Genomic DNA, 20676 nt, shown 5'->3' with positions numbered 1-20676 from the left:
GCATCATTTACCTTAAACGGACACTATCTTGATTTTGGTTCCATGTTGCCAAACACAAAAATCAGACAGACACTGTCTGTTATTCCTCTTACCCCTCTGTCTGTATTATCCAGTATTGTTTTATTACTGTGTTTGTTCCCCAACTGTAAAGCGCTACAGAATATGCTGGCGCTATATAAATAAATGATGATGTTATAGCAAAATTATTAGCTTTGTTTTATTCAATTAATTTTGCTATATGCAGAGATTTGGACATATACATGTGTCTAAATCTGAAAGGACACTATTGGCGGGATAGTATCATGACCCTATACATAGTCAGATGTGGACATGGTTTCATTGCTTTTATTTAATGTTCCAAATGACATCTTATAGATCCCGATCAACATTAGTCTTTTTAAGTCCATATACATCACAGTTTGCTGCTAGTTAGGCCTAAAATAGGTGACTTAGTTGTCAAAGTCATGGACAACTTTACTTATTTCACTAGTAGTAGCATCAGATAATTAGTGATAATACATAGGGCCTTAATAATTTCTGTTTACATGTAATTGTTTTAGAAACAGAGGAACCATATGTAACATTTAGTTATTACATAGAATGCAGCTCTGCTTAATAACAAAGCAGAAAGCAACAGACATAATGCATGGTAATGATCTAAATACAGTATGCACTTTTCCTCTGGGCACTCCCCCTGCTGGACGGTGACTGAGGGGAGGCAAATATGGAAAAATATTGAAGATCTTCTGTTCTTTCCACCATACTTGCCTTCGCATACAGATCCTCAAGTACCAAATGTTTCTAGTGTTATGAAAATTACAAATTATTCATGGTGAGTGAAGAGAATCAACTAAAAAAAAAACAAAAAACACAACAGATGCAACAAGGATAAAAATTGAGACCGAATCCCACTCAAGAGTCACTACAGAGAACATTTTCATTCACAGCAGTCCCTGTCCCCTTGGAGCTTACAGTTTAAATTCTCATGCACAAAGCCACTCTTTAGTCCTAATGAGACAGAAGGGTCAGAATATTCAACTCTGGAATTGCATTCACTTGGCTTAACTTAAGGCCTAATGAGTCAATCAAGTTTTAAAGGACCTTAAAAAAATATTATGAATTCATTTGGGAAAATGCCCAGATTTCTATACATTCTACATTGACCGTTTTATTTTTTTCTAAGCTGTTCCATTCAGCAAATAAATATTAATGAAAATGTGCAGAAATGTCAGATTTAAGTTTGTATCCTGTAAAGGTTATACTGTCTTTTTACTTAGAGATTCTGTGAAATATGTGATTTGCCCAGACGTGCCCCAAACATTTGAATACAACTGTACTTATAAACGAGTTGATGTATTTTACAAGTTCATGTATTTCATTGGCACCTCCCTGGATGTAATTACACAATCTGGTATTACAAAACTTTGTAATAAGAAAAGCATTGGCTAAGAGACCATAAAAATCCTGGGCGCTGATTACTAATACCCAGTGCATTGTAAGATAAATGTATTTAATATGTTCAGATCACTGTTTCTTGCTTAAAGCAGGTGCTCTTTTGTTTAACCAGAATCTTTTGAATAGCAGAGTTATTATGTGTTTAATTGTCTTTATGGAATAAATTATTGTTTTTGAGGTATTGAAACACATTACTCTTATAAAGTTTCAGTCTTTAAGCCTTGATGTAGACAATTTTCTGAGCAAAATCTTTAATTTCTAACAGTATGAGGTTAATTTTCCATAAATTCACATGGATTTTAATCAATTCTGGTTATGTGCTGATCAAGAAGAACTTACTATTCAGTCATAAGAAATAAACTAGACATCGATATTATGTAAAACAGATAGCAAAGAAAATGTATTAGGGTCTGTTCAGTATTATAATTAGAAACATGAGGATAGATATAGAGGTAGACATAAAAATATAATTACTGTAAAACCATGATTGTTTAAAGCTTAAAGATGTATATCTTCAATTACTATTAACACATAAGCACAGAGCAAATAAACATAGTCAGTCTCTTCTGAAAAACATCTGGTTGTTACATATTAAAATGGCAAAGCTAATCAAATAAATATAAAACTTTCAAAAAATAATTACAGTACATCAGGATAGGTTCCATCAAGATATTAAGATGCCAGATGGACGGAACAGACTGCTCACGAGGAGCACTCTTAGTGAAATAAGTGTTAGCTGGGCAGCTAATCGGGAGCGGTCTCTTACACCACTCAACCAATGAGATAAGATACTTCACTACTAGCTATCTGGCTTTTAAGTAGGCGGGTCAACTGTTCAATTCATTCTGATATTCTGAGTAACTAATCAACTGGGTAAATAAGATGAGCAGGAGATGAAAATGTAAAATAATAATGTGTTCAGATTACAGTCAGACACTATTAAACTATAGTCAAAGTAATAGGAGATAATCTTTTTTAATTTTTTTGCCGCGTCATTTCCTCACTGAAAGTAATATCAGCATTTTTACTTATTCTTTTGAGAGTCTCCTGTGGTCTCGGCAGAATGTGCTGTGTAATTTTAATATGAATGGGGGCTCCAGGCAGAAAAGTTACTTATTAATATTTTATTTTCTAAAATCAATATTCTAAATTGAAAATTGATTGAGCAACTTCCACTTCTGTATTGTTTGCTTGAGAAGCATGTTGGTATCAGTAGTTGATGGGGAGTGCTGGTGCTGTATTGTCACTTGGAGGCTTTTTTGGGATACATGTGTATGGGCAGCACAGTGGCCTAGTGGTTAGCACGTCTGCCTCACAGCACTGGGGTCATGAGTTCGATTCCCGACCATGGCCTTATCTGTGTGGAGTTTGTATGTTCTCCCTGTGTTTGCATGGGTTTCCTCCGGGTGCTCCGGTTTCCTCCCACACTCCAAAAACATACTGGTAGGTTAATTGGCTGCAATCAAAAATTGACCCTAGTCTCTGTCTGTCTCCCTCTCTGTCTGTCTTTGTGTGAGTGTGTGTATATATTAGGGAATTTAGACTGTAAGCTCCAATGGGGCAGGTGATGTGAATGAGTTCTCTGTACAGCGCTGCGGAATTAGTGGCGCTATATAAATAAATGATGATGATGATGATGATGATGGTCCAAATATAGGGACTCTCACTCTTTAGAGTTAGGACCACTCTATTAGAAGAAGCACCGTGGAGTGGTGGGTGGGTTTCCTTAAAAGTAAATATGTGCAACTGAGATTTCTGCATTTTTATGTACAAGTAGAAACTAAAAGGATAGAATCTCCTATTACTTCATTTGAATACCACTGTAAGCAAAGCTTAAGTTCCACTCTCCTATGTGGTTTTCATCCCTCTCACCGATTGTTTCGGAACTACCATGGGAGCAAGTGTGCGACCGCTACGAGGCTCAGAGTAGTTCCTGTGCTTCTTTTTGCTTAAGTAGTAGAAGCAGCAGATAGAGGCATGCCTGCTTACATCTGACACATCATAAAATTATATATATATATATATATATATATATATATATATATATATATATATATATATATATATATATAATTATACACACACACACACACACACACACACACACCTGCAATCCTACTGGAACACCCCTTTCAAACTGAAGGCATGCTAAAGCTCTATGGTGGCATGTGTTTTTTTGTAAAAGCAGGGATGGGATGGCGACTGGGCAGGCAGTATTTCCGGGCACCATGCTACACCACTGGGTGCAGAATATTAACTCCTACACCTCAGCTATCTCCCTCCTAACATGATTAAGTTGACAGTCTCCGGATATCACTACTGGAAAATGGTTTCTCTGCTAGGGACAAACTTGTCTCAGGCTCACTGCAGCCTTTGCCTCCTTATGTCAGCGCAGTTTGCACAAACTGTACCACAGTTTAGCAAACAATTGGCTGTTATGAGGTGCAGAAAGGATTGAAAAATTCACATTATACTTGTGCCAAAAAGCAGAACAGAAACTGATGAGACGTGAGTTAAATACCCCCTTACATTCTATTATACATAAGGTAAATACTAAGTAGAGCATTCTCACTGAAAGTTTCACCGCTGTTAATGGTTAAAAGCTGAATAGCAGTAAATTGCTTATGTCAAGCTCATCTGTATCACAGGTTATAGTAACCTGGGTGTACTGCCAGCATGGTGAATGTCATGCTGTGCATAATTACTAGAAAAGTGAAAAATAAAAATGACATCTGAAGTATGAAAAGGCCTGACTGAAAGGAAAAAAACCTAATAGCTTATTATTTTATGCAGCCGAAACTAGGGGCGAAATAGGCCATTTGGTACAGGTACGAAACTCTGGTGATCCAATCCTCGTATTCTGCTTTTCCTCCGATAGTCTGTACTGTATGTGTAATATTAATTCTGAATTTCACATAGCTGGAACAGCAACTGTGACATAATTTTGCTCTGTAGTGTGGTTGGGATGTAATAAGGAAAAAAAGTCTGGCTGGAACAAAAAGTTTAGCTGAAAAGTTCAGGAAAAATTTTGTGCCAAAATACAAAAAAAAGGTGTATATTCTCACATCTCCATTAATACTCCCTTCTACTATATACCTGTGGTTTATACTTTCCTATTCATCTTATATTTGCTCCCCCCTCTTGTTCCTGGTCTGTAACTTTCTGCTTGAGCCCTACGTTGCCCCCAAGAAGCTCCTGTGAGCGACGGGAGGCTTGCCCAACACAAAACAGAGAGCTGGCAGAGAAAGAGCACACAGCACTCCTTTGTCTCTGGTGCACTGCATGGTCTTCCTGTAGGCAAAGACAATCATTTTGATTGGGAACACTTGGCTGGGGGGCGCAGCTGAAGGCTTAACCAACTGTTGTCCACCACTGATCTAGAATGAGCCTCTGACTAATGCCCAGAGATCTGTGATGAATTATCCAAATTCATTAGGATGTGCTTACTAATGCTACATTACTGTGGGTGCTGTACCTTTCATCATCAGCTACTTATATAGCGCCACTGATTCCACAGCGCTGTACAGAGAACTCAGGGGGAGAGGAGAGGGAGACTAGGGTCAATTGATAGCAGCCAATTAACCTACCAGTATGTTTTTGGAGTGTGGGAGGAAACCCACGCAAACACGGGGATAACATACAAACTCCACACAGATAAGGGCATGGTCGGGAATTGAACTCATGACAAAGGCAGAAGTGCTAACCACTAAGCCACCGTGCTGCCCAATTATTTGAAAAATACCAGAAAATATCAGAGGAAGAATTTTTTTTTTTTTTAAACTATATAATTAGCAGAACATAACATAACAGAATTTACACTATGGGCTATATGAAAGTGAGAAACACCCTAATAAAGCCCCTGGCCGGTGACTACTATCCTTGCAAAGGTGAATCCTAGTTTTCATATACAAGTACTGACGCTGTTTTCCTATCACTATCTCAGGATGACAATAGCAGAGGCTCCCTGCTGGAAAATTATTATCTGTATAAAAGCAGTTGTTTTGCTGCCTTGTGAATTAGTTTTAACACCCATTTAATATACAGTTGATGAAATACTATTACTTGGAATACAGTAAGCACTTATAAGCACAGAACAAAGTAAACATTACTGGGTCCCAATTCTAAGTCAATGGAAGCAAACTGGTCTCTCCTTTTCCAGTGCAGCAACCCGAACCCACCAGCCCTCACTTCTTATCTTGTGTGGTGCAATCAGGGGTAAGGGCAGCTCTTCTGTATCAGACAGGAAGTGTTATACCACCATGTGACCGCACAGCCCAGAGCCACACTGCCTGATTATCACAGACATGGAGAAGCTGCTGCACAGGTAAGATGCTGCTGGCTGCTTCAACTCCATCACCATGGCTGGCACTCAGTGCTGGTGATGCCACAGGAAGGATACAAATGCTGAATGAGTGTTATGTACAGATACACCAATATTAAATCTCACATACATCCCCTATTATCCCTAGAACAGAGCTAATACTAGAGAAGTGTGGCCATCAGACTAAACGTAGTTAAAATCATGCGGGTGGGTGACTTGCTGAATCACCTATTATCTGTGGATTCCCAAGAGTGTCAGCCAATAGGAGCAGGAAGGGGATGGGACTTGTACACAGTTATAAGTCAGTGCAGACAGGATACGGTTCTTCCTGCTTCCGGATTCCTCCCTCCCTCCCTTCAAGTTTTATGGGTCAAGATTTTTGTTATGATCAGTTTGTGACAGAGTAGGAGAGCAGTGTAGTTGGTAACTGTGCATATGGTGCTCGGTTGATCTTGGTCATAGGCAGGGCCAGATTAAGGGAATGGGCTAAGGGGGCCTCCATTCCCCCGTGAGGACCCCCCCCCCCCCGTGATCCGAGCGCGCCGAAGAAGTACTGTAGTGAAAGTGCTCAGCAGCACTGATCGGGCTGGGGGCGCCCCCGCCCCCGACCGATCAATACTGCTGCTGAGCACTTTCAAGGGCCCCCTGGATGCCATAGGCCCCTGGGCTGTAGCCCAGTTAGCCCTATGGTTAATCCGGCCCTGGTCATAGGTCACTACCCCTCTGTGGTTATGGTGTCATACTATGGTTGGTCCGCCTGTGAGGAGGACCCTTGGGCCGGTATTGTCTGGTTTATACTGGCGATTATAAAAGGGGGCGTAGTCTTGCCGTTGGACTTGATTTTTAGCACCAGCCAGTAGATGAGGTATGATCCTGGGTTGGTGGTACTATGGTCTGACCTTTCCCCCTTTATTGGTTTTACGTTTGCTGACTGCCCTGCTCTCGTCCGCCTTACAGTCCTCTTTAGTTTAAAGTTCATATTCCAAATTAATAAATCCGGTCATTCATTCCAACTTTAATTTGGTGTCCGTGTCTTTATTGGGTATGGTAAAAGGTTATGTCACAGTGTGTGGTGATTTAGGGAAAAACTTCCCCGCTATGCATTTTATTAACCCGGCTTATTAGATATACTCATATACATATATCTACACATACGTGAACATCGGCAATGTTGAGCATATCTGCAGTAGTGTGGCTGGTTTACATTGCCTAGTGTTCAGGAATAGAGCAGATGAGCCATGGGTTTCTATAGTATGCAGAGGGGAGAAAGTGCCAGTGTGCCACAACCCGAGATCAACAGGGTAAGATGCCTTGTGACAGTGGTTCATGCAATTTAAAGGTTTGAAGCACAAGTTTCTTTATCATTCTACAACAAGAATAACTAGTCATATTTACTTTATAAATTCTGACCTTCAGATGCAGATTAAAAGAAAAAAAAATAGCTAAAATATTTGTCATATTTTACAGCAAATGTCCACTCAGATCAAAGGCATAATTCTCCATTTTAAATTCAAATGTAAAACGTGCCCTTTGAAGCAATGCTAAGAATGGAGAACACCATACAGCATGTGCTAATTTAGAACAGAGACTATGACCTCTCTGCTCTAACTGACAATCAGTGCTGTGCAGGGTTAAGGCAGTGATCACAGTAAAGCCAGAAAGGAGGGGTGCAATATATGGGGCTCTAGAGGCGCATTGACTCTTGTTAACATTCTTGAAGTAGTTCTAGGACAAATGTCATCTGCTAAGATCAATATGAGATTTGCATTAGACTTCATTATAAGATTACAATACACAAGTGAGAGAATAACTATGTGCCAGTACATCTATGTGGGCTTCTGCTAGTACTCTTGTTGGTTATGGTATTTACAATGGATTTAAAATAATACTGTCTTATACATTATATCAATACAGCCTTAGTTGGTCCTTGTTATACAGAAGGAGCAGAGTATAATGGAAGTAATGTCACAATGAAGAACCTATTTACAGGAGTTCCAACATCAATGGCAGCCTCTGAACATGCTGTACTCCTATAATAATACTATGGGGTGGCTGGGGTCACTGCAGCACAATCCAAACCGAAGTCTGTGTTTTATAAATACATGTCAAGTATATATGAAAGAATTGATGCACATATTTAAAGATATATGATTATTGTTTAAATTCGGAACAGTAAGAGCTGAAATGTTATTTTTACAAAGACAAGTAAAAAAAAACAACACAAACTGAAATATATATTGTATTGACAAATCCACATAAAAACTAACGTAGGAATGGTTACCTGTTCTATAAAAAACAACAAAAGCACATAGTTACAAAGCACACATTTGTGTGTGTGTAAACGAGTGATATTAACCTTTGCTCTATTCTTTATATTGGTAGCTTGCTTTAATGATTTAAGGGTAATTTCACTCTTACAATTGCCCTTCCAATACCACCACTACCCAGTGTTATTTTTTTGTTTAATAAATATCTGCCAATTTATTGCCAACGCCATGCACACACCACTTTTTATTCACCTATAACGATTTCAGACTGAGCAGTGTTCAGTAGGAAACACAGCAATTACATAATGGGGAAGCAGCAGTTATAAGTAATATGTAATAGAGATCATTGATTTCTAAGGAAAGCACATCAGCAATATGCTCTAATGCTAGGAGAACTATATACACAGCAGTAGAAAAACAAAAAGAAAAATATTAATAGTGGTCAAAGAACATTCCAGCCTTAATTATGCATGCATTCCTCATAGGAGCAACTTATTTGTATTTCACTAAGAATTTACATCAATTTAACAAGGCTGTTTCTATAGCACTTCCTGTGCAGAGCAGAAAACCCCTGCCCTTGCACTAATAATCCCAATAAGAGTGAAGCAGTGTGTAGATGGGATCAGGGGAGGGGTGCCAAATTTTAGCCCGGAAGGCAAGACTTGACTCCGTAGACTATCAGGAACATTTTAAAGGAAAAAAAATGCAGATGGCCCAGTGCCCAGCCCAATGTAGCCCATTATGGGACCGGATCAGGGGACAAATGCCCCTCTGCCCCCCCAACCCAGCCTGCCCCTGGATGGGATCCTGTCTCAGCACTGGCCTGTACAATGTTCTGACTACCCGTCACTAAACCCTTAAGCAATTGGCAGTTTTTCAGAAGCATCTTACCCAGAGGAGAATTATGGTAATAACCTCAATTATTAGATAGAAAAGTGGACATCTAGTGTAATATTTTTCAAAGAGTGGCGATACAATGAAATTACCAAATAAAAACCCACATTGGATGTAGGTTACAAGGTCAAAAACACAAGCATGGATTTATTTATTAATCTTAAAAATACTTGCATATAGTTTAATATAGATGCTGTCGATTTTTTTTTTTTTACCATAAATGATTTCTTTCTGGCCATTTTCAGTATGTGTTGGAATATTTTCTGTATGATTATTACGCAGGTAGAGGGGTCTCTATAATGACACAAACTGAGGCAGCTGGTTTTACTGGGGTGTGTAAATAAAGGTAAATGTTGTTGCTGCAAAAATCTAAAGCATCTTATTCCACCTTGCTGGTAGACATAACAATGAAATTGATATTTGAGGGGTTTTGACAGTACTAATCAATGGATGACTGGAACGCATTCCATCTAGTAAAGGTTTAACGGTCAACAACCTCATAAAAATACAAGTGTTTATTTTTAGGAGGGAGTAAATATGTATTTGCCACTTTTAACAACACTCAACTTGTGAATAACCATTTCCTAGAGGTTCGCTATTTTCTCATTCTATTTCTACAGATGTGAACAGATTAGCGAAGCTGCAGCGGAACTTTGAGTAAACAGAATTCTGTGGCAGAATTGGCATTTGCAGAGCTGCAAGTTCCAGCAAGAAAATCTTCTAAATTTTGGCATGTTATCCCACAGTGCAAAGTCCGCTTAATTTATAATCTAAAAATAGAGCTGGAATGACAAACGTGTCCATTTATTTTTCTCTGGTACAGCTAAGGTAGTAAATAAGGAAGAGGTCTGGAAGAAACTAAAACAACAGGGGGAATTCCATGCTACACACTTGAGAACGAATTCTGCCAAAGTGAAACGTAAAATATTTCACAGAACAGTTTTGAAAATGTTACCATCTTTAGGTCCTATTTAACGATGAACATTCCGGCAGCAATAAATATTGAAAGCAGAATCTGTACCTAGTAACATATTGAAAGACTGATCACATTGGACTTTAGGATTGAGCCAAGTGTGCCCTCTATTACTGCTTTGTAGAACTTCACTTGGAGCGGAAGTAGCAGCAATTATACTGTGCAAAAAGATCTCTTATAACTGCAAAAACCCCAAATCCCATAAAAGCAAAAAGAAAATTATTTATGTTCACATATCATACAAACCTGCTGAACAATTGTTGTTAACTCCAAGCACAGCTGAATTACATTGTTTCTCGTAACAGAGTAATCTGTCACAGCAGCAAATGGTGATCTAGAAAATGAAACACATTTTAAACATGTGTGGCAAATATATGATTGAGATATGATTATCACGATAGTATTTTAATGATGAAAACTCAATACACATTTACGTTCTCCGTTCATATAGAATATTTGACAGTGATGTATCCAGTAATATTGCACTCACTGTGCTTTATGAAGATATTTATTAATAAGTCACTTTATTCCTATAGAGAAAAAAAAATGTATATATACACACACTATATGATTTTTTTTATGGCGATTAAAGTCAAGGTACCACTTCAACTAGTAGATGCATCACCCAAAGCTGAGATGTTGTGCTGTGGGGGATTTGACACAAGGACAGTAGAAGGATTAGCACTGTAAATACATTTGACCATGGGGTGCTGAGGGCAAAACCCGATATGTGAAAAGAGTTCTCCTCCACACCCATTGGAATAGTGGATAGATGAGGAACATAGGACCTAGGCACACTAGCACAGCAGGACTAGTACTAAAATATCGGCCTGATATCCCCAACCATAGAGGCTGACTGTCTCCAGTCCTACAAGTACTGGGGCAAAGGAAGAAAATTAAATAGACCCTGGAATGGAGTTCACCTGTTGCTCCAGAGGCCACCTACAGCCTTTCAAATATAATTTATTTTCTGGCTTACTACTGGTGTAAGAAACTTAATGAATGTTTCTATATGATGACCCTTCTTTCCCCCACTGGATTTAGCTCCAAATCATGTTGATCAGATGTATGTGGTCTACCAAATACAGACTCAAGAATGAAGGATTAAACGTCACTTTGGGGATTATAGGAAGAAATATGGGGGGGTGGGGAAACTTGGTAAAAAAAAGTAATGAACTATTGACGAACCACCAGCATCATTGTGTTATATTCACTACTAAATACCATGACTATAGATAGATTGGACTCCAATTTTCATTTGTCTTAGTAAGTTCCTAGAGATTTAAGCTATTTCAGGCAATTGTACATTTGTCATATTTTTGCAATGTTAATTGGTAGAAGGCCTTAACTTCTTACCTGTTATCAGCAATAAACCTAAAACAAATCCTAATAGCAAACTCATTGTTCTGACAAATTTAATGAAATAATTTTAATGGCAAAGGGAACAAAAGGTCTTCATAACAACAGGTCTAAATGCCTAGATAACCTTTAGAGAGTTTATATCAAAAATGGACAAAATTGTAACATTTATAAGAGTATTACAAGCTTTCCCAAATAGGTTTGATGGGAAAGAGCGTGCATGCAGATGAGAGAGTGAGACATCTAATTATCTCCATATACAATTGAACCACAGTTGCCTTTCAGGTGTTTATCACACATTACCATGCTAACCGGGGGCTGGATGGGGAAAAAAATCACTGACCCATATAGCTTAATAATATAACATGTAAAATGTAATAGACCACATGTATCCAATAGGCATCAATGTCTCCTAAAGGTACCCCTATTCTCCAATATGTTACATGCACAATTAAAATGTGAGCATATGTGAACTTAATGTAAGAAAACAGTTACATACATAGGGGCTCATGTAGGATTAGACATTTTGCATCCCAAAAGGTAAGCAGGAAAAGAAGCACGCATAGAAAAAACCCTCATTTACAGCATACGTTCAGTCAGGCACATTCCACAATGCCTCCAGCAGTAGAACACCATCATATGCACTAGATTTACCTCAGGGGTAAGAAGTGTGTGCAATAGTGTAGAAAAAGTGTAGAGGTGACCGTGTTACTAGTAAAAGAGAAAGTTGCATTACCCTATTCATGCACAATGTAATACTGTAATAGAGTCATTCATAAGAGAGAATACTGTCTGCACAATATCATTAATAAGCGTGAAATTTACATTTACCATTTAAAATATCATTAAATACAAACAGATCAAATTCTATTAAAAAGCAAAATGGAATTAGAATACAAACAGGCTATTTTCCCCCTTAAAATTCAAGTTTACCAGTGTCCGTACAACTGGAAGTGTGAATAAACAGCCGCAACTTCATATAATATAATAGCCACACTAAAGAATTAAGCTATTAGCCACTAATGGGTAGCTAGTACTACTGATCATCATCATTGCATCTCTAGCACCAAGAGATACGGCTCCCGACAGGTGTGTATGCATCTATGTCTACCTCAGCTAAATAAGCGAGCACGCCATTACTGTACTCGACCTATGTTTGTCTGTCCCTTCCCTGCCCCATTCTGTCTATTCAGTTGTAAGAAGTCGTAAATGTAGGAGGCAGCAAAATCTGCATATGGTCGTATGCATGCACACTTATGGTGCGCTTGTGCAGTAGGGAAATTAGTATTTTACACAGATAACAGACATATGACCAAGTGTACATAATCCCCATAGTGAGTAAATGGCTGTAGTACCTATTAACTGTACTGACTACCCCGACAAAGAAGAGGACGACAGGAGGACATCGACTTGATACTACAGCAACCTGAAAAAAGAGCTACTTACTAGGATGTCTTCATGGGACGACTCGCTGGGTTGCCGACTGTGTTAGATGACGTCATAACAAAGCGCGACTTGTCTTAAAGCGGTGATGGACGGACCCAGCTGTCATTGATGTAATGTAAGTATTATTTTAGGGATTAGGGGTATTATGGTTAGAGAGTTAGGGTTAACCCTAATACCCCTAATCCCTAAAATAATACATTACAACAATGACAGCTGGGTCTGTCCATCGCCGCTTAAAGACAAGTCTCGCTTTGTTATGACGTCATCTAACACAGTCGGCAACACAGCGAGTCGTCCCATGAAGACATCTGCATCCTGTTAAGTGGGTTTTTTTCAGGTCGCTGTAGTATCAAGTCTGTGTCCTCCTGCCGTCCTCTTCTTTGTCAGGGCAGTCAGTACCGTTAAACTGACTACCACTGGAGTAAATAATGGGATTAAAATGTAACCATTATAGTACATTCAATAATTATAGGATGCATAAAAAAAAAGCATGACAACATGTAGTATAGTATGTAACCTTAGAAAGTACATGCAAACAAACTGTACCAATGATTGTGTTTGCTTCACATGACTTACTGGTTTCTAAAGGAAATATTTATTAAATGATTAAGTAATTGTATGGATCACTTACTTGTCCAGTTTATGCCCTATCCATCTTTTTTTAAGGTTATCAATGTCATCCTGATCAGCATGGCAATACCTAAAGCAAGAAAAGGACTTAAATATTCAAGGTTTGCGGGTAAAAAAAGCATACAAATCATTTCATTACATACACACATATATTAACTGCAATGCAGTGTGTTTACATGGATTCACGAGTTTCTGAATAACAATTGAACACGGAGGCACTTGAACTATACAAATAAGCTGTTCACATCCTGTGACAATACCTTGATGTGAGGAGTTACATACACAGATATGCAAATGCTTCGCAGAAACCGTTTGGAGGGTTTTTGTTCTGGGTATTTTTAACCTGAGAAAACTATCAGGATGGAATTTCTGGCTCAATCTATTATAAAGTACAATGGTATCATCATATGATGTGAGCCAGCTTACGTAGTACATTCAGGGAGCTGTAAACCATAGCAACCAGATGTTTGCTTGTATCCTCCAAACTGAACTAGAAAAATTAGAGTTAGGATCTGATTGATGAATAAATGTTTCCTTAAAAAAGTGATGCAACCTGTAGCAGCCGATGTCACCTATAGTACGCAGCTGGGACAGGGTATCTTACAATATCTTATATATCAAAGCATGATATTCCTCCAAATATAAAACATTTGCACCTCTTGAACAACAATTCTAGGGGTGACCATACACAGTGATTTGTTCATTCATATTTATACACGTTTGCGAAAAAATTTTAAATATTAAACTGCTCCACATCAGAGAGGATACCATTAGTGTGGTTGGACAACGAACTTAGATTATCAGCACACACTTATTAACTTCCCGGGAGACATCTGATAGATTAATCGGCTATTTTGTCAGGACCCTACACAATGTAATATGCAATCCATCAGGTCCAACATATTATTAACTGTTATAAAGAGTAATACATTTGCTTGCACTTTCATTTAGCAAGTTATTTTCATATATTGAATTTATCCTTGCATGTATCTGTAACTTCAAAGCAGGTACCCCTTCACGCCATCTATAAAGTGTGCTAATAAGAGCTATGAACTCATAAGTCAGTCCCTGTCTCCCTTCTTCAACTACACCCCAAATCACGCCACATCATTGTTCACCCCGGTGGTAGTCACTAACACAACTATCACTGCACAGACTTACCCGACTTGATAAGGTAGAAGGTGCCAACGACAATAGGATGGGAACAGCGAAGCTTTGAAAAGAGGACTTTGCAGAATCGCGATCAATACAGAAGCCGACACACAGAAAGTCATGTGACTTTTACGGACTGTACTATTATTAGGGGGGGGTTTAATGAGTAATGCACCCCAGACACTGAATTGTGCACAATTATGAAATGTACTTATTGTGTAAGCAATCAATAGTTTTAAACCTTAGAGAGTATGCAAAGTATCTATTAACATTTTAACATGAGAAAATATTAATTTTCATAGGTGGGTCTATGAAAGAGTAAATGGAGGTAGAAAATGGCATTCCAATTTCTCATATACTTTACTAAATTGAATCAACATTACAAATATATTCTAACAAATGACCTGAACTGCATGAGTATGAGGACACTGTTCAGATTATTAGAGCTTCGCACTAGAGCTATATTGAACACCAGAAATTCTATTCACGACAATTTAACCAAATTTGGGGAGTAGGGTTTTAGGTGTTATCCATTGCGGATTCAATTCTTTGGAGGATATCCAATGATCAAAGTGGAATTTTAGAAGTGGTGGTATGGAATGTAAAAGTCAATGGAATTTTATAGTTTTACAATGAAGGCAGTAGGAGAAGTGACGGTATAGTATACAAACATATACCAGCCCACATCGACTACTGGGGATAACCATATAAGCTCTTTGGTTAGAAATGCACCAGCAGCACTGGACAGACACTCAGACACTACATTACATAAGCTTGCGAGCAGCACGGTGGCAAAGTGGTTATCACTTCTGCCTCACAGCACTGGGGTCATGAGTTCAATTCCCAACCATGGCCTTATCTGTGTGGAGTTTGTATGTTCTCCCTGTGGATTTCCTCTGGGTGTTCCGGTTTCCTCCCACACTCCAAAAACATACTTGTAGGGTAATTGGCTTCTATCAAAATTGACCCTAGTGTGTGTGTGTGTGTGTGTGTGTGTGTGTGTGTGTGTGGCAAATTAGACTGTAAGCTCCAATGGGGCAGGGACTGATGTGAGTGAGTTCTCTGTACAGCGCTGCAAAATCAGTGGCGCTATGTAAATAAATGGTGATGATGATGATACCATAACTGAGTGATATGCTGTAAAGCTTTCACTATTTTCTGTGCATAGGTTGTACAATTAGGAACAGTGGTAGAAGTGGTGGTATATACGTCAGTATGCCATACCTCCCCTTCTCCTAATGCCTTTATTGTAAAACTATCAAATTCCATCCACGTACATTCCTATTACATTTTTCATACCGCCACTTCTAAATGTCCACTTTGAACACTGATTAGGAGGGTAAGCCTTCCGTCCCTCCAGGAGGGTCTGAGTGGGAGAGCCAGTTACAGGCCTTAATCTCTTGCTTGTGGTTTGAGATTGGCCCTACCACTCAACCCCCTAGTTTTTGTCCTGGACTGTCAAAAACAACTGGGGGAGACCCAGGTATAACCACTGCATGGAAGAGCCCCTGGGCTCCAGCTAAGGTGGAGAGCAGCTTTGCAAAATGTACTTATCAGATGTCAGTGTCACCTTAGTACAGTTCTTTGAACGGTGAATAAAGGTTTAGCTGCTTTGAAGATGCAGACTCTATATGCCATGAAATGAAAAATATTTTAAAATTGCATTAATAACTGCAATATTTACTGTGACTTTTTAGCAATATAGTCCATATTTTAGAAACGTCAAACTACTAAAAATGAAATATAAATCAGAATATGAAGGTTTACAATTGCAACATTGCTCACATTACTTCATTAAAAAATGTAGGTAGGAATATGCATTATTGCATGGAAAGGGATTTCTTTATTTCTTCTACACAGCTGAAAAGATTGCAAATTAAATGATAGTGCAATATCCTCATTATCGATGTAACAACATGAACATGAAATGTAATTTCATTCTAAGTGCATGTGCATTCACCAGTTAAGCTCATCATTAGCTAATAAGATTAATCATAACATCAACATAAGCATATTGAAATTAGTGCAGAGTAATGAATACACTTGAGTGAACTATCTTTAGAAAGGAACAAACAACATTGCATTTATCTACTGTATACAAGAAAAAAGGGAACATACAATTCATGGAAATGAAGCTATTAGACATTTTCTGACTTCATACCTCATTTGAGCTGCCATATATAATTAGCAAGTTTGAAAATGTAATAATAAAGTTTCAGACTGGTTTTGTAAACAGGGGCATCATATAAACCAGTGAGCTTGAACCAACAAATGACTGTGTTAAAGCAGTAATGTAAATCAACTCCTGCCCTTCACTGTAAAATGGGGGTATAGCTGTGTGAACTAGGGACATAACTAACCTTTTTAGCTCTGTTTTCTCCTGGAATGTTGGGGGTACGAGACTGTCTGGCAACAGAGACGCTTCTGTAGTAGTTAATAGTGATGTCAAACGTGTTCTATTCTAAGAATCGACAAACATCCTTGCATTTACCAAAATTACCTAATTCTTTTTCAGATCCCAATGAGAATTTGATTTGAAAACAGTTAAGCATGGCTGTTCCGTTCACAATATGAATTTTCCTTTATTAATGTAAGCGGTACATGTCCAGTAACATGCCAGTTCCATTGAGGCTATGGATTTTGATCTCTATTGTGATAAACATCCTCATCCCTTTCTTTGTTGTATTATGCAGTTTGTCTAATTTATATAGCTGAAATTACTGTAGCTCACCAAGTGAATGATCGTGAAACAGGTCGTAAAATGAATCTCCCAAGTAATTTGTCTAATAATAATAATAATCTCCATTGGGATACACATTAAAGTAATTTGACATTATTTTAAGTGTATGATGGCTGTAACCTAGCGTAGGCTTAAGAGATGGGCATCATACTGTTCTGCTATCATAAAGTAACTTACTTAAAAAGAAATCTAATATTTTTTTTAAAATTGATTGACCAGCGATATAGAACAAGTGTAAGTAATATATGTAAAAAGTGCAATATCAGCAGCAATTAGTACTGGGCGATATGTTTCAAAGTGTATGTAAAAAGCTGGGTTTGGTTGTCTCTAGCCTTGCCTTAAGTTTCTTATACAGACACCAAAGCAGTATTTTGTTTCCTATTTAAGGTTCAAATATTTCTCACCATGTTAAGCTCTTGGTGGTTGGTAATATAGGATTTAATACTAATCTGAATTTACAAGAAGTTTGTCTGGAACCTACAGAGGCAAACGCAGGATTTGTGGAGGGGGGGCCATCCACACCACGCCACCAGTGGGCGTGACCAGCATGTATGGGGGCGTGGCTATCATTTTAGAGAGTGCTTGGCTGCTCTCCAACTCTTCCTATCCCCATAATATACATGGGCAATGCTGCATGTACTACTGTTAGGTGCACGCAGCTCTCCCTTTTCAAGTAGAACCGTGCGAAGTGGGAGCAGGGTCCAGCCACCTCAATTATATAGTGCCCCACACTTGGAGGGGGGTTTCCATGCACTAGGAAATCCCGCCTCAGTTTGCCGATGACCTATATCCAAGAGATGCAGATTTTGGAACCATTCCAAATATTTCTCTTTAGAAATCGTTCTATAATTTCTTAGATGTTCATTAGATTAATATGGTTTAGATAAAATTAATTTACGAGTGTTTTTTTAAAATGCATATAATATCTGCATATAGAGCTCTATCTTCAACAACATTTAGCCATTTCCTATATTCATTGCTTGGTTTTATGTTGATGCAACAGGTCATGTGTATTTCTAAATGTCTTGTAAACATACTCTATGAATGTATATGCAACAATGCAAAAAACATTAATTTACACTAATTTTAGCTGTGTATTTTTGTTCTTTTAAAAACTTGGGGGAATGTCAACGACAAAATGTTAAATGTGCTCAGAAATATAATGTTTAGGTTTGAATATAAGCAGTCATAAAAAAATTCCTGTGCCAATATAACCATTATTCGTTCATTTAAAGAAATCCTACCTGTCCAACCAGGCAAGTAGACTCTTTGCTGATCCAATAAGGTCCACAACAGAGGTCAGGAAGTCGTTTGGTAACTTTCTACTACTCTTTCCATCATAATGACCACTTCTTCTCCTCCCAGTTATAAAATTTTGCAAGTTTTTGGCAGAGGCATTTAATTTGTGAGAAAGCGTTTTTAGATTTTCTGTTTCCAAACCATAATTCTGCAAATAAATGAGACAGACGGTTTAAATAAAATCACATGCAGAATCACAAAAGGCTAATCAAGAAACCATGATGAATCGAAAGGGTCACATTTGACAATCATTTATCAAGTTTGTACTATTTTTAATTGGCTAGTAATGTTTGAAACATTTAGCAGCATCTGAGACAGTTTTAGTATAGAAGTATATAAAAATAAACATGTATTTGTGAGTAGCCTTTAATAAACATTTGACCCTTGCTTTCACTCATTCATTGAGAGAGAAATAGATCTGCTTTTCTATCACCAGAATAAATTAAAGAACAAGCAAAAAAAAAAAAGTAAGATATAGAGACAATATAAATTTTGCCAAAGGACACCCACACAAATGAACAGAGCAGGTTAAAGGAGAAATACATGATAATACTTTCATAGCACAATGGTGCCTTACAAATCAACAACTATAATAATGATAGTTAAACATGCCCACTCTCTCCAACTACCTCTCTCAGCCTTTCCCAGTAGACTTACTCTTCTACTCATTGGTGTGGCCACTGCCTTGATCTTGTATTTTCTAGACTATGCTCAGTTACTGATTTCCCCAACACTCCTTTCTCTGACCATCCATTTATCATCTGCAAGTACTTCTGTACGTGCAACTCTGCCATCATACTCACAAAAATATTAACTTCATCAATTTTCAACAATCTGGAACCTCTTTGCAACAACATCTCATGAATTTCTACTTTCTCCTCTGCTGATACGGCAATACCACATTTTAACCAAACACTAGCAGCTACCCTTCACTCTCCTTGTCGACTTTGATGTTAGCCACACTAATGTAACACAGCATCTTTAATAAAGTAGAACATGGGTGTAAATTTCGTACTTCTAATAGTTCACATATTCTGCCATATATACCACTCCTATAAAAATTCTCTGGACACTGCTAAACAAATATACTTCCAATCTCTCATGTCTGTCAGGCTTCTAGCACCAAAAGCATTTTTAGTACATTTAAATCTCTTATCAACCCCCCCCCCCACCCCCACCAATCCCTTTAACTATGAACAGTACTCAAGATCTTGCTTCTTACTTTAAAGACCAGATTGATAAGATTTGACACAAAATGGTATCCTCTTCCAACAACCTGCTCAATTCCTTGTGATCTGGTACCTTCCCTTTATTTGACCCTACAAATGAAGAGGAAGTATTTACTCTCTCACTATAATATACATCTACCAACATACAAGAGTCCATCAACAAACCTAACTGCACCAACATACATCTCTTCACGTGTCTGAAAATATCTCCCAACTCGATTCTCTGCCCTGCGCAAGATCGGCATCTCTTATCAACTCTCATTAACTGCTCCTATTTCCAGTTAGAGGACTTTTATCTGACTGCAACTACTCTGTGAAATCCCCTGCCTCACAGAACAAGACTTTCCTCTAGCCTCCAAATTTTTAAGCATAACTCACCTCTTCAGGCAAGCTTTTCAAATTCCTGAACCCCCGTCTTAAGTACCCTAGGCTATTCTAGCCAATTAACCCCCCTCTATTCTGATTACCAACTCTCTACAAAATGTATACATTTACATGTGTTCTATTTCTATACTCAAACAACCTTCTGACCCTCAGAGCAACATTGCTGTGTGACCGGATTATACAGCACACTAAGCACTTTTTAACTTTTCTGGACCAATATACAATATATAGCACTTTACTTCATGTATCAAACTCCTATTGTCCTGTAGATTGAGAGTTTGCAAACAGGGCCCTCTTACCCCTCTGTCTGTAATAGCCAGTTTTGTTTAATTACTGTGCTTGTTCTCAATTGTAAAGCACTGCGGAATCTATTGGCACTATATAAATATTCACTGAAATTTGCATAAATATTCCGTTATAGACCCAATTGGCTGCAAATTATGACATGTTTGGACCACAGAGAAAAACAGATCCTCATCAACAACTGATGGGGATCTACCATGTCTGTAAGGACCGATGGTAAATGT

General features: G+C 38.1%; 1 protein-coding gene across 5 annotated transcripts in view; it reads right to left on the bottom strand.

The window, feature by feature from the left end:
* The window catches only part of CNKSR2 (connector enhancer of kinase suppressor of Ras 2), a 273911-nt gene that overhangs the window by 200009 nt on the left and 53226 nt on the right, over positions 1-20676 (bottom strand). For all 5 annotated transcript variants that reach the window (XM_075196557.1, XM_075196558.1, XM_075196560.1 and 2 more), the window contains exons 3-5: positions 18482-18684; positions 13347-13415; positions 10157-10244 (exon numbers count right to left, since the gene is read on the bottom strand). In XM_075196557.1, coding sequence (XP_075052658.1) covers positions 10157-10244; positions 13347-13415; positions 18482-18684 — 360 coding nt within the window. The remainder of the gene's footprint in view (positions 1-10156; positions 10245-13346; positions 13416-18481; positions 18685-20676) is intronic.

This window comes from Mixophyes fleayi, chromosome 2 (assembly GCF_038048845.1).
Source record: "Mixophyes fleayi isolate aMixFle1 chromosome 2, aMixFle1.hap1, whole genome shotgun sequence".
NCBI lineage: Eukaryota > Metazoa > Chordata > Amphibia > Anura > Limnodynastidae > Mixophyes > Mixophyes fleayi.
The sequence above is the reverse complement of the archived record's forward strand: the minus strand, read 5'-3'. Positions and strand labels throughout refer to the sequence as shown.